At 38.3% G+C, this 14,792-nt stretch overlaps 1 protein-coding gene across 2 annotated transcripts in view; it reads right to left on the minus strand.

The window, feature by feature from the left end:
• The window catches only part of LOC127658598 (fibroblast growth factor 14), a 185,674-nt gene that overhangs the window by 67,372 nt on the left and 103,510 nt on the right, over positions 1-14,792 (minus strand). For both annotated transcript variants that reach the window (XM_052147973.1, XM_052147974.1), the window contains exons 2-3: positions 9,765-9,875; positions 4,740-4,843 (exon numbers count right to left, since the gene is read on the minus strand). In XM_052147973.1, the coding sequence (XP_052003933.1) occupies positions 4,740-4,843; positions 9,765-9,875 (215 nt within the window). The remainder of the gene's footprint in view (positions 1-4,739; positions 4,844-9,764; positions 9,876-14,792) is intronic.

Here is a 14,792-nt window from a genome sequence, read left to right on the forward strand (position 1 = left end):
CTTAGTGTAATAACCTAACTCTCTCTCTGGAAGGGGAACACATTTCATGGCCCCTTTAACCATGAGATTTGCTTTTCACAGTAGACATAAAAAATAAATCCGGTTTTCGGTAGTGAGAACCACGCCGTTGAAACACGGAAGGCGGTGGTGAATTAAATCCTGACGCCCTTTCCTACTGTTTTTAAGACCCACAGAAAAAGTATATATCTGGCAGAAGTTTCTACGCTGCCAGGATCTTTGAGATGGGTATTAGATTTGAACACTTCCTGTTGAGGGGTTGTCGAGTGTTTCACGTCCTGAATAAATGCAGACAACAGCGAAAACACCCACATTTTGATGGGAGCCTTTGCCACCCGAAAAACACCAAGAGGTGGCGGCAATGGAAAGGCTTCGAGGGGAGCTACCCCCTAAATCTAGGCACAAGACCATCAGGGTTTTCTCTTTTTAGAAATTATGGTCCTGAGGTCTTGCTTCAGGGCGGCCGAGGTGGACGAGACTGTCCCCAATCCCTGGGAGGAGGAGCATGACTCGCCACGCTTTGCTTTTGAGCCTCCCTTCTAACAGGACCGAGGCGGGTCTGGGGGGCCGAAGGACCCGCCCCCTGAGGGAGGAACTGCCCAAAGGCTTCCTCATGGCTATTCGCCTCCTGGAACCTGGAGATAACCGTGGTCATGGCATCTCCGAATAGGCCAGTGGGCAAAACCGGGGTATCAAGGAGGAAAACTTTGTCCTTGTCCTTGATGCCTGAAAGGTTGAGCCAAAGGTGTCTCTCTGCGGTGACCAAGGCAGACATAGACCGGCCAATATCAAGGGCTGTTTGCTTGGTCGCGCGGAGAGAAAGATCTGTGGCTCGGCGAAGCTCAGAGAAGGATTGTTCGTAGAGCGCAGCACCCACATTCAGGTCGTCCAGCAGGTCAGCCTGGTATGCCTGTAATACAGCCATAGTGTGCAGAGCAGCACCAGCCTGACCTGCTGCTTGATAAGCCCTTCCCACTAAAGTGGAGGTTGTCCTACAAGGCTTTGAGGGGAGAGAGGGCTTTTTGAGTGACGATGCCGAGCCCGGCGAGAGATAGCGCACAAGCGTCTCTTCAGCCGGCGGCATCACTGAATATCCCCATGCCTCAGCACCCACGATAGTCGAATATAATGACGTCGAGGGTACGTGAACACAGGAAGAATAGGGGTTCCTCCATGAGCGAGAAAGCTCTTCATGGGGGTTATCAAAGAATGGAAGCGACTGATGAGGCATTCCCTTCCCCAGATTGCTAGATAAATATTTATCCCCTAATTTGGAGGCTTTGGGAGTCTCTTTTTGGCGTGGCCAGGCCAACTGGAGTCTGGCAACCGCATGAGTAACCACATCGAGCAATTCCTCCGCTGATTTTTTATTGTGGACGGAAAGCTAGGAGGGGAGAAGAGAATCGCAGTCCCCCTCATGAACCAAAGAGGCATCGGAACGCGCTTCAAGATCATGTGAAGGACCAGCTGGGTTGGGGAGAGAGTGAGAAATAGGGACAAGCCCGTCTCTTGCTCCTCAGCCAAATCCATGCGAGAGCCCCACGAACTAAGTGTGGATACTGACTCCCGGAAGCGAGCGAGGTGAGTGCGAAGCACTTTGCCAGAAAGCAAATCGCAGTGCTCGCACCTGCCCTGCTGCAACGCGAGAGCAGTGTGCTCTTCCCCCAAAAAAACAGAGCAAAACTGATGCGAGAACAGGGGAACACGCATCGTTTGCCCCGGCTTTTAGTCATGCTCTCTTTTAAATATATATATTATTTTCTTAGAATGAAGAGGAAAGGAGAAAAGGTTCACTGCACACAGCCTAACAAATTCTAACTCCTAGCAGAGGAAAGAAAGTTTTAACCGGTTGTAAAACACACACACACAGAATTGCTCTGAAAAAAGAGGAACTGACGACACCTGGTGACGCATCCATTTAGAGTAGCCTGGCCACCTGTGCATCTAATGATTACATCAGCCGAGGCTATAAATTCCGGTCAATGTTCATTGACGTGTTACACACATATTCACAGCTCGTCACAACTAGGATTGTTCCCAAAAGCGCTTAGCAAAGCGCAGCATCATAGTGAAGCTTTTTGTAAAGGGAACAAACAGTATTGAAGAGAGCTGGCAAGTAACAAAAAGCCAAATCAGTCAACTAAAGGTGGAATAACTTCATACAGCAACTAAAACGTGCAGCCATTTTTTCCATTTTCTGTGCCATTTGCTCCAATGTGGATTTCTCGTTTACTAGAGAGACATTACAAGCATGTTTGTTTTTTAGAGAAAATACTGTTTTGTATTTATATAACCATGTAACCGTCACACCTGCAGCCACCCAGAAAATGAGCTTGATTATTATTCCAATGAATGAATCAGCCTATGTAAATCAACAGGATAGATGAGAGCAAAGTTTCAGCCCATTGAACAAAAGACTTGGATTAAAAAATTGAAGATTATTGAAGTCTTTCATTTCTCTAAGGCATGAGTCTATTGTGCTGAGACTCCAGGACGTTTCAATACTATCAGGTCACTTGTACTCCCGAGCTGTACAAAAAGGCCTGCCAGACAAAAGATCAGGATGCAGTGCAAGAGATGCTAAATGGAATGCTGGTCTATTCAACGGCACTGTAGTATTCTCTAAGCCTGACTCGAAGAGAGAATGGAGAACAACTAATAAGTGGTGCCTTCATTTGTGTCTGACTGATGAAGGGATATGAGTGACGATGATCATATAAACACTATAAAATGTCATTAATTTGTGATGTAATAAAATGTGGGACTAGTAGAATCTGACACAAATGTGCTCCAAAAGTAATTTTAGCCACACTGGATCAGTTTTAGTGGTTCAGTTTTTGTGGATAGTGGTATTCTCTTAGAATATTAATAATTCACAAGCTGGTCTATTTTCCGTTTCTTGTGTAGTAGTGTAGTGGTATATAACAAAATACTATAAATGCTAAACAATGCATTTCATTGAAGCGTGTCATGTATTTAATTTCACATGAATATAAAACTATAAAATATATGAAGTGAAGTTTTTACATAACAGTATTGACAATGGTCAAACTCATGTTTGCTGTATAGTGCTGACATAAATCAGAGGGCATCTACAGGATAAGTACACTTATTGTATTCTCTAGAAAGAAATGTCCCCTAATAGAAAGAGGGTCAGCCAGTAACTGCACATTCTCACTGAAAGGAAAAATAATTAAAAAAAAATTAATGCACAAACTTCAGAGTGCAGACAGAGAAAAAAGGAGAGGAGATTTCTCAGCCATTACCTGAGTCATTCACACAAGAACAGAGAGAGAGGAGAAAAGAAGCAGTGATAGAAGGCTGAGAGAGTGTGTGGGCACATCCATAGAGTTTATTAGTAAGCCTATTTGCCCAGGAAAGATTGTCATTCCCCAATGAAATATGCTGGGTCAGCTATGGTTGAACATTGGAGGTTTTAGCTTGTTACCAGGTACCAGGTATCAGCTCCTGCATGTCAACATGTCCATATTACTATTATTCTAAGACTAACAATACTTGTTTACTTGTATTACATGTATGGGCATCTCATACATTACCACTCTTTCTCTGTATGCCAAGTTTTCAGTATAGTGTACCTCATTTTGGTTTACTGTTATGTTAGACATGTGTTAGATTAGTTTATTATTATGTTATACACATATAATCACAATGCGCAATGGCTAACAGTGCTCTGTCAAATAATAACAGCACTAATAAACGCACTATGATATGATATAGCAAAATGATTAATGCTCTAATACTATTGTTAGTGTACATATCTGGGATTGGTTTTCATGTATAATTGCACACAAGGACACAATACAGGACAAGCTATATTATGTATTATTGCTTTATTATGAAATATGCCACTTGAGGCATTTATAATTTACTTTTGTCAGCTGTTCTTAGCTATCTATACCAATTCCAGTACTACTGTATGTCAAATGAATGTATAAACGCATTATATGTTTTTACAGAAAGAAAATACAGATCACAAGATGTTCTAAAGGACTGTCAGCTGTGAGCCTGGGCTGATGTGTCACTGTAAATGAGAAGGCCATGCCATGTTCTGAGCTGCTGAGTGATATTGAGAATGAGGGAGTGCAGATTGCAGATGAGGTTTTTATGTTAAACTATGGTACATTTAAAATCCAGTCAGCTCTGTTTCAAAACCTACTGTAGTGAGCTAACTACCAAGACAGCATTTCAAGGCAAGAGGTTTTTCTGCCTCCTAAGATATCTTCTATTGGACAAATTCTGCAAGGTGGTGGTCAAATCAAGACAAATTATGATTATAAATACTAAAATTCAATTAAATGTTAATATCTAATCCTTCAATCTAATGTGCCGTTTCACCATCTGTGGGTGCTATGTAGTTTTATGCTTATTGGAGTATTGTGTTGTTTTCTTAGCAACATGCCAACATCAAATTGTATTGGAATTAATTGTGCATTGACTCTCTGGTGCGCTCCTTGTGAGGAGAATTACCGGTACTTAAAAGTTCTTGCCAATAAAAAATGTCCTAAACCAATTAGTCATATAGAATCTTGGGCAAACTTCCAGCTATACTTCCTGTTTTCTGAATTCTTCACAAAAATCTAAAGCCAAATCAGCAAGGATTGATTGAGTTGAAGTGATTAAAGAATCAACAAAGAGATCAATCATCTACATTTCTGTAACTCATACCAGAGACCCTTTTAAGTATGTGACTGTGTACTCACTGATGTGTACAGATGGCCCTCTCCATTCATGGCGATGTACAAGCCCGTTTTCACAGACTGAATAGCAACGACCCGAAGGCCCACAGGGATGAGGTTGAACAACGCTGTAAAGACAATACAGTTTACATTGAGCATGCATGTAACAAACACGTCAACGTGTAAACTTACCGTGCATTCAAAACTATATCTCAAATATGATCGACTTAATTCTTGAATTAATATTAAATTTTAATAATAAAAATACATTTTGACATTTTCTGAAGAAAATGTGTGGTGCTTGCCAGTGGAAAATCTTCAGCAGTCATGACGCTAGAGTGGTTCCTGGGCATTGTTATAATTTCCTAAGGCTTTCTAAGTGTTTTATTTTTTTTTTTTGCATGTTTCTATATGGTTACAAGGGCATAGTTAGGTGGTTGCTAGAGTGTTCTGGGGGGTTGCAAAATAATATTAATAATAATATCTCACCTCTTTTCGACCAGCTGCACAATTTGAGCTGGGGGGTGAGTATTAAAGTGACAGCTCACCCAAAAATGAAAATTCTCTCATCATTTACTTACCCTCATACCATCCCAGATGTGTATGACACTTTCTTCTTCTGCAAAACACAAATTAAGATTTTTAGAATAGTATCTCAGCTCTGCAGGTCCACACAATGTGAATGTGACCAAAACTTTGAAGGTCCAAATATCACATAAAAGCATCATAAAAGTAATCCATACGACTCCAGTATTTTTATCAATGTCTTCTGAAGCAATCCCACCAAAATATAGCTAATGTTTAACTGAATATCTAGCCATTGCAGTCTCAAGGCACGATTATGATTTCAAGCTCGATTACACTTCCTTCCTTGATGGATGCACATAGGAAATGTAATCAAGCTTGAAATCAGGATCGCCACATAGACTGTCAAGATTTATAGTGAAAAAGGAATTATATTTTGGTCTGTTCTCGCCCAAAATTTATTGGATCACTACAGAAGACATGGATTAAACCACTGGAGTCATATGGATTACTTTTATGATACCTGTATGTGATATATGGAGTTCTAGCCATCATTCACTTGCATTGTATGGACCTCCAGGAATTCGATTTTCTTCTAAACATCTTTGTTTGTGTTCTGCAGAAGAAAGAAAGTCATGCACATTTGGGATGGCATGAGGGTGAGTAAATGATGAGAGAATTTTACAAATGATGAGTACAAGTTTGTGTACTAGCAACCATTGTTAATGATTAGATTTCTGACTTAAATGAAACAATGGGCAAACTTGGGGGCCTGGGTAGCTCAGCGAGTATCGATGCTGACTACCACCCCTGGAGTCACAAGTTTGAATCAAAGGTGTGCTGATTGACTCCAGCCAGGTCTCCTAAGCAACCAAATTGTCCAATTGGAGGGTAGAGTCATATGGGGTAACCTCCATGTGTTTAGTGGTTCTCCCTCTCAATGGGGAGTGTGGTAAGTTGTGTGTATCAAGGAGAGTAGCATTAGCCTCCACATGCAGAGTCTCCACGGTGTCATGCACAAACAGCCACGTGATAGTATGTGTGGATTGACGGTCTCAGAAGCAGAGGTAACTGAGACTTCTCCTCCACCACCCGGATTGAGGTGAGTAACCACGCCACCACGAGGACCTACTAATTAGTTGGAATTGAGCATTCCAAATTGGGAGAAAAGGGGATAAAAAAAAATGGGCAAACTCTTTTGGCCAGCCAACTGTCTTTAAAAAGGCTTCAAGTCTCGACCCAAATGTGACACATACTAAATAGAACACTAGCCACACTTCACGGCTTGCATAAACAACAAATAGAGTGATACATTAAAGTTGATGCACAGAAACTGAACGGAGGCCTCATATTACATAGAATAATTGTTTTTTTATGCTCAGTGTGTAGCAACAGATATCTTGCACTAGATGGCTGCAAGTGCAGAGATGGCTGGTGTTTAGAGGTAGTGGTATTGTGTGGAAGATTTAATGGATCTTTTGTTGTTGGAGCAGCTCTTCGGTCTTGTTAGATAACGGCCATTGTTTGTACTGAAGGCGAGTAACAGCCTAGCTGGTGACACAAAGTGCATCCAAAGGGGTGATTTAAACTTACAGTGTAATAAACACACTTCAACTCACTGGTAATTGGCTGTGCTCCCAGGGTGCTTGAATGAAAATTATTTCAGAAAAGCTCTGGTCTGGAAAACTCTAGTTTGGCAAAAGATGAGTAGGACAGTTACATCAAAGTGAGTTTCTGGAAGTTCTCTGTGGGCACACTGGTTTCTTACAAGGGCATTCTTGTCTTCAAACGCGAGCACAGTATTAAAGTCCCTTAAACATTTGTTCTCATTCTTCATCCTTTCCACAACTTTCTGCAGTTAATTCAGCTACAACCACTTATTGCATGAGGTGTTTGCAAATAGACTTAATTGGTGGTGGTCATAGTGGTGGTCCTACGAATGCCCTAAAATTAGTGGGGGGCTTTAAAATGTGGCTTTTTAAAATCTGATCACAAATGGGATGTATGGCGTGTAGGGACAGACATTTTAAGGGGCAGGGGATCTAAACCTTTTTAAGGGGTAGTCGCTTCAAAACTGTCTGTCGACAGGGGGGGAAGAGTTGGGGGAGTGGATTGCTCGAGTGGGTGTACAATCTCTGTTGGACTGGGTGGGTGCTTCAAAAAATTTGTCATAAAATTATTTGTATTTATAATTATTTTCCAAAATATGCTAAACATGAACATATAAATTATGGTATAATTTGCACTATACAGGGAAATTGGAGGGGAAAAAATGGGTTTTGGATTCATTCACTGGTTCAAAAACGTAATTGTGGATTATAAATAAATGCGTAATGCATTGTGTTGAACAGATGAATGCACAACTGTAAGAAGATTCAAATTATTTTTACTCTTTGTATTTATGGAGTACTGAGAGGTTTGGACCATAATAAAAAATAAAAAAGTTAAATAATAAATTAATTATTCAGCCAACATGAATAAAGGATAATATCATGTCTGACTTTAACACAAACAGATTGTAAGTAGACTGCTGATTATGTATAATAGTTTTGCATATCATCACAGGAACATTTACTGAACCAATAATTGAAATAAAAATAAAATATGTCATCTATACAGGCTCACAGAATAATAAATGGTTTGTAACACGTTAAGGACAAATAATGATTGTGAGCAAAGCTGCAGTATGGTATCTGAATCTGTGTCTGTTTTTAAGTCTCGTTTTAAAACTAATTTATATAAACTTGCTTTTACAACGTTGTAAATGTTTGTTTTTACCTTGTGTTTTACTAAGTGTGTTTTATATTTTGTGAAGCACTTTGTGCTGGATTGCTGAAAGGTGCTATATAAATAAAGTTATTTTAAAGTTATTACCTTTCCAAGTGTATTCTCCAAATATTCCACTATATACAGTACCATATATTGTAAGTGGGGAAGGAAAGAACAACAAGAAACTTAATTTGCCTATACAGACATGCACAATTATGAATAATGAGGCAGAAATCCGAGAACTAAACTTTTAAACTTTCTTAATTGAAATTGTGTGTTTCTTTCCTTGCTCAAACTCTCTGTGTCTGTTGCGAGAATGTGCATGTAATCTGAACCTGCATCTGTGATACATTGGGTAGTATTATAATCATTATAATTGATTAATAAATTCCATAATCGATGTATGGAAGTTTCAGCATAATATTGATGCATTTTTACACCTCTACATACTATTATTAAAAGTAAAAAAATAAATAAAAATCATTTAGGTGTGCAAGCTTTCATTTTGGGTGGAATTTGAGGGGCACCTCAGCATAAGGGCAGGGGCTCGAGCCCCTTGAGCCACCCCCTCTGTACATGCCTGGATGTCATACTTACTTGACAAGGAATCAGTTATCTTTCCATGGAAAACTTGCATTGTTTTGCATATTGTTGCATTGTAGCAGCAATATTCACTCAAAGTAACAGTAACTACTCAATTTTGTCCACACTCACTGAGAAACAAACTGACAACACTCATTAAAGAATTGAATAAATAAAAATGCTTTTATGCTGCAATTTGATGAATGTTTGCATGCCCTTTAGACATGCTACTTTATTTATTTTCATATTTGTTCAATGCTATACTTCTTTAAAAAAACTTTTGAAGTTTGAAAATCTCCCATTGTTTACAATAATAGAATGTTAGCCATTCAAAATCTATTTTCTTTCTTTCATCAAGAGGATTTATCAATAAATATTGCTATTAATCTGTCTATCTCTCCCTCCGTCTATGTATACTGGGGTTTGCAATTATAATTTGGCCAAAAACGGAAGCAGTAGTCTCGCTACTTCCTTCAGGAAATGTAAATCAAGTTAACATTTTTTGTTTAATACATGGATTAATTTACTACAAATTCAAGGCAAATTATAATCTGACTCTGATATGTTATTATATTGTTATACAGCATTTAAAATCTGCAGTTGTTGACTGCACTGTGTATGTGTGTTTCTATGTGTGTCAGAAATGTCAAATGTCATCTCTCTCTGAGTGTGACTGACAGAGAGCCCTCAGTGTGTCTCTCTCTGTTGGTACAGCTGCATATTAAAATCAAATTAAGCTGCTGGCCTGAAGCATTTGAAAAGCAGGCCCAGTAGAATCTAATAATATACCACTGCCTCCTGAGTTGTCACCTCACACTCATACGTGCACACACACACACACACACACACACACACACACACACACACACAAACACACACATATCTCCCTAGGGATCAGCGTACTGCTATATCAGCAACAGTGATAACAACAGAAAATTAATCAGTAACACATTTTAAAAGTATGTGTAGTAAACGTAATGATATGCATTTGTGCACGCCTCACTTTTTAAGAGTAACATTGTAGTTCTGATATCAGTGTAGCATCATGCTCTCTCCCACCAGAAGTATCAAGCATAGGCCATTCCTTTTGAAACATGTTTAGGTTTTGATTATTTATTATGTGCAATGATGTTACATTGGTCAGTCATGGTGATGAAATTAAGGAGAACTTACAAGAATTACTACTGTCATCCTTGGTCCCATCAAGAGATCCATCTGGGTTCATCTGCAAGTAGTATCCCTGCCTGCAATATAACCTGGTCACTATACCCTTGAGCTGGGGATCTGAGGAGAAAGAAAGAAAATACTATGAGAATCTATGAAGCACAACCCATTCATGTACAAAATGTTATAATGTCTTCTTTCAGGAGACATCATGAATATAACTATAAGGACATAGAATTTCACAATAAATGTAAAGATAATTAATAAAAAATTATTATACAAAGCTAAAGGTTTGTCATGATAATATATCTGGCTTAGGCACGTTTATGCATTTCTAATCTAGTTAAAGACTTGGCAGGCTTTGAGTTCTACATTCTTTTCATGTTACTTGCAATGATATAGAACTATGATGCTTTTTGTGCAGTGTTATAAAATGTATTTGAATGTAAGAATTAACACAACATATTCTTAATAGCGCCCTCTTTAGCTATTAGATTGTCACTTTACATCTTATGATAATACCAAAACTGTAAATCAGAACTGAGGATCAATAGATTTTTATATTTTAACTAGATTTTTACATTTGCTGAAAAGGTGAGAGGTGCCTGCCCATGCAAAATTCACCAGCATAACACTATCTGTGGTTGCCAGACCGTTGCTATGCAGTGTCTAGTGTTTTCTGATTGGTTACTAGGTGGATGGTTACTGGCAAATCTGTCTATAGGATTTTTTGCCAGGCCAATAGTGCAGTAGCTTAGAAAGCTAACAAGCCACACAATTTGATGAATCATTCATGTCATATTTCTGCGTTCCTCATGGTTATTTTGCTTAGAACAGTAAGAGATACAGATTGTTATGTTATTTGAGAGAGGAAATCTAGAGGACTCACAAGACAAAAAGGTTCTGTCAAATTACCTTAATCTCCAAGTAAAGTGTTTATACACACATGCAGTTTTATGATGTGTTGTACGCACAGAAGAATGGGTAAGCATCGGATATGCACAACTAGACAGTGCCATTTCAATAAGGCTCAGAATAGCAATTTACATGGTTGGAACTCATCATACAGTAATACAGTAGGCATGTGGTGGAGGAGCTTTCAGAAGCAGCACTTAGCATTCAAACATAACAACCATTTAGTTATTGAGAAATTCTCACCTGAAAAGTTGCTCAGTATATACTGTAGTTTCCATAAACTTCCTCATAGTTCTTGAAAAATGTATTCACCATTTACAACTCTCTCATTATTTGTGAACCATAAGGCCCCATTTACACCTTGCACATGTATTTTCGGTGACCAGATCATTATCAGATAGCACTTGACCAAATTAAATGACAAGTGTAAATGCACCCAAGACGCATTGTGAACGGATCATGATTGGATCACTGAAGCCACATTCGAAGGTGGTCAGGGAAAGACTTTGAATACTTTCAAAGAAGGTGTAAATGCAACTGTGTTTTCGTTATCGGATATAACTTAGATAAATATTTAATAATGTAATGAGGTTATGCTACAGTTATCCATTTTTAAAGTACTGTGTTGTGGATTCTTGCCCTTTTCTGTTAATTCTGCAGTCACTATGTAAAAAACACAAAAGACACTGCCGTTTTGCAATCTTGTCATGTGAATAATGAACAATATCCAATTAATTATTCTATTGGAATACACTTGGGACATCTGATCTCTTTTCTTAGATCCCCATTCACTCGCGTCTCTGTCCTGTTTTCTAATATGTGACTTGCATGACACTCACATGAAGCTAGACTTATTTTTAGCACTTAAATATTTTGAACTAACAAAGCACCGAATGATGCTTCGGCAACCCTAAATGTAACTTTTGCAGCCCAACATTTTTTTTATGAATGAAAACCTCTGATAGATAAAGTGATGGAAAGAATTTGAATTATCCATCAATATTTTTTAAATTTGCTAAAAGATGATTTTCAGTTTTCACAGACTCTGATGTAATACAAGTAGCATTATCCATTTTGTGCAGGTAAATTTGATAGCAGTGGAGATGCATTTGACTGCAAGGTGTAAATGTATTTTCAGCTAAAGAATATCCAGATACCATCAGGATAATAAACGCATGTTAATGCAAGGTGTAAATGGGGCCTTGGTGTACTATTACCATGACTATAAGACTATGAAACATAAAACATAAAACATTACCATTGGTTGTTTAACTCATGGGAGGGAGACTGTGCTTTAGCAATCACTGATCATGGTAATCACACAAGCAATCACTGATTAGGGTAATCACACAAATAGATGCGAGTGAAAAATCTTTCAAAAGACAGGTAGGAAAAACCTAAGGATTTTTTACCACTTAAAATTCCCTTGTCTCATTTGGTTTTAAAGGTCTCCTGTGATACACATTACTAGCTTTGTTGTGTTTAACTGTAGGCTGGAAAACAAATAACTCCCTTGTTGTATTGATGTGGGTAGAACACTGTTGTTTACCGATGGCCTGCTGCCCTGCATTTGCCTGCATTAGGCCAGGGCAGATCTAAAGAAACTGACACATCAAAGGTGGAGAGAGAAAGGTTCAGAGAAAAAGAGAAGAAGGAAGGAGAGGCAGAGTTATAGTGAGAGAGAGACACAGAGAATGCTAATCATAGTGGTACTCTATGGCATCTGCCTCCCCTTACACATCACACAGCTGAGACAGCATCTTAAGACTCTTAAAGACAGTGAAGAGGTTGCCTAGCTCCAAGTTACTTAAACAGAAGCTATGAGAAAAACAAACAATCAAGAGGATTATGGGCATGAGCAATGTGTTTCCACAAACTTGCACAAAATATTATTTTGATTCATAAACTTGCATTTACATAATGGAAGTGAATGTGGCAAGTCCATAAACATTAAAACACACTCTGTTTTAAAGTGTAGCCACAAGACATTATATGTGTTAACATGATATTATTGTAATAAAATCACTTCCTGACATTACACATGTATGAGTAAATTTGTATCCAATATAAAAATGTTGTTGTCATGACAATATAACACTGGAAAATCCTGTAATCTGGTAAACACCATAACCGGTAAATCCCTGAATTTAACACACCACAATCACATAAATTAGTTTTGTTTGAAATGTACAAAATGTTATTAACAAGCAAATACAAAAACAACCCATCTTCCAAACCATGTTTTTGCCTTAACTCGATTCAATACGTTAAGTCTAAAATAGAGACTTTTATTTAGAGCTGTTGGGACAGATTTGGCACAAAATCGCATGCATGCGTCATTCGTCCTTGCGTGAATTTGTCATGTCCGTAAGCTCAGAAAGAAGGTCTGACTGTGCCGTGACTCGCGTGAGTGTCAGAGAAGTGGGAAGCGAATGCAACAGCTGTTCATCAGTGACATGAAATCGCTCTTCTCGTGGATTTTTAACTGTTTTTAACTGTTTGGTGAAGTTGTTGACCTGCTGCAAGGCATGATGTTTTCTGGTAGAAGTATGCTTTAATGAATAGAATACCAATCGCGATGTGTTTATAAGTTTCTGTAAGATGTTTACTAATATTCATGACTTCTGAGTAATTTGCAACACTGCTGCAGTTTCGAGATTCCCAAAGTGTGTATCTAACTATAAGTGTACCGCTGTTTTCTTATGCTTTTATTTTTACCTCCTTTGAAAGTTGAAAGATTATTAGGCCTGTTATTATAAATTATAATTTTTTTGCCTGACGAATACCTAATGGTCTAAACGTTGCAAGCAAGTGTAAGCTTGTAAGTAAAAGTACTTTTAGAAAAATAAATCAGAGTACAGACACTTGCCAGGTTTTCCTTTAAACAGATCCCCATGAATGTGCACTCATCTCAAGTTGTTTATAATGTACAGATTTCCCAGCACAGTAATGTAATGTATATTAATTTGTTTAGCGTGTATAGATAATGTGCATGCATGCTCTCGAGTTTACCTTAAAGACTTGGAAAGGCGCTATATAAAAAAATATATATTATTATTATTATTATTATTTAGAGCAGGACTTCCTTTCCACATCCGTTGACTGTTGGGTGTTCCAATTTCTCCCATTAATTTGAATACAAGTGTTCTGCCTCCAGGGGTTAAATTGGGCCGGAACAGTCCAGTACTTCGATTCCAAATATAAAAAATCTAAATATGCTTGTTTGACAATCCATTGCATTTCTCCAATGCAGTTTTCATTTGATCCATTTGACACCTTCCGTCTCTATTTAGCGAGAGTACTTGTTATCAGTGCATGTCAGAGCACAAACCAAGCTATGAAGTCCAAGGAATTGTCTGTAGACCTCTGAGACAGGATTGTATCGAGGCACAGATCTGGGGAAGGGTACAGAAAAATGTCTGCAGCATTGAAGGTCCCAATGAGCACAGTGGCCTCCATCACCAGGACTCTTCTTAGAGCTGGACGCCTGGTCAAACTGAGCGATCGAGGGAGAAGGTCCTTAGTTATGTCAAGTCAAGTCAATTTTATTTGTATAGCGCCTTTCACAACACACATCATTTCAAAGCAGCTTTACAGAAGATTTAACAGGCGATAAAACTGTAATGTCTATAATGTTGATGAGTCATCATTGTGTAATTAGATTAAATACGATTGTTTATTGTTTTTAAAAATAAGCCATTAAATAATAATTGTATTAATAACCCCAGTGAGTAAGCTGAAAGCGACTGTGGCAAGGAACACAAAACTCCATAAGATGTTGATTAATGGAGAAAAATAACCTTGGGAGAAGCCAGACTCGCTGTGGGGGCCAGTTCCCCTCTGGCTAACATCATGAATATAATGTAAATATTACTTATGTATAGTTAAAGTCATGGTTTAAAATTATTAAACTAAGTAAGTGTTAAGAATCAGTGTTTAAACATTTATTTAGTTTGAACTGTAAGATTAATGACCAATGTCTTTGAAGTCCATCCTGGATTAACTGCAGAAGTTCACATAGATGCAGTTGTCCTTATTAATTGGCTGATGAAGGCTTTTGTTGGCAACTATTAGTCTATGCATTCCATTTCAAGATCGTAGTCCATCAATAGACCAAGGTGA

The sequence above is a fragment of the Xyrauchen texanus genome, chromosome 18 (assembly GCF_025860055.1).
Source record: "Xyrauchen texanus isolate HMW12.3.18 chromosome 18, RBS_HiC_50CHRs, whole genome shotgun sequence".
Taxonomy (NCBI): Eukaryota; Metazoa; Chordata; class Actinopteri; order Cypriniformes; family Catostomidae; genus Xyrauchen; species Xyrauchen texanus.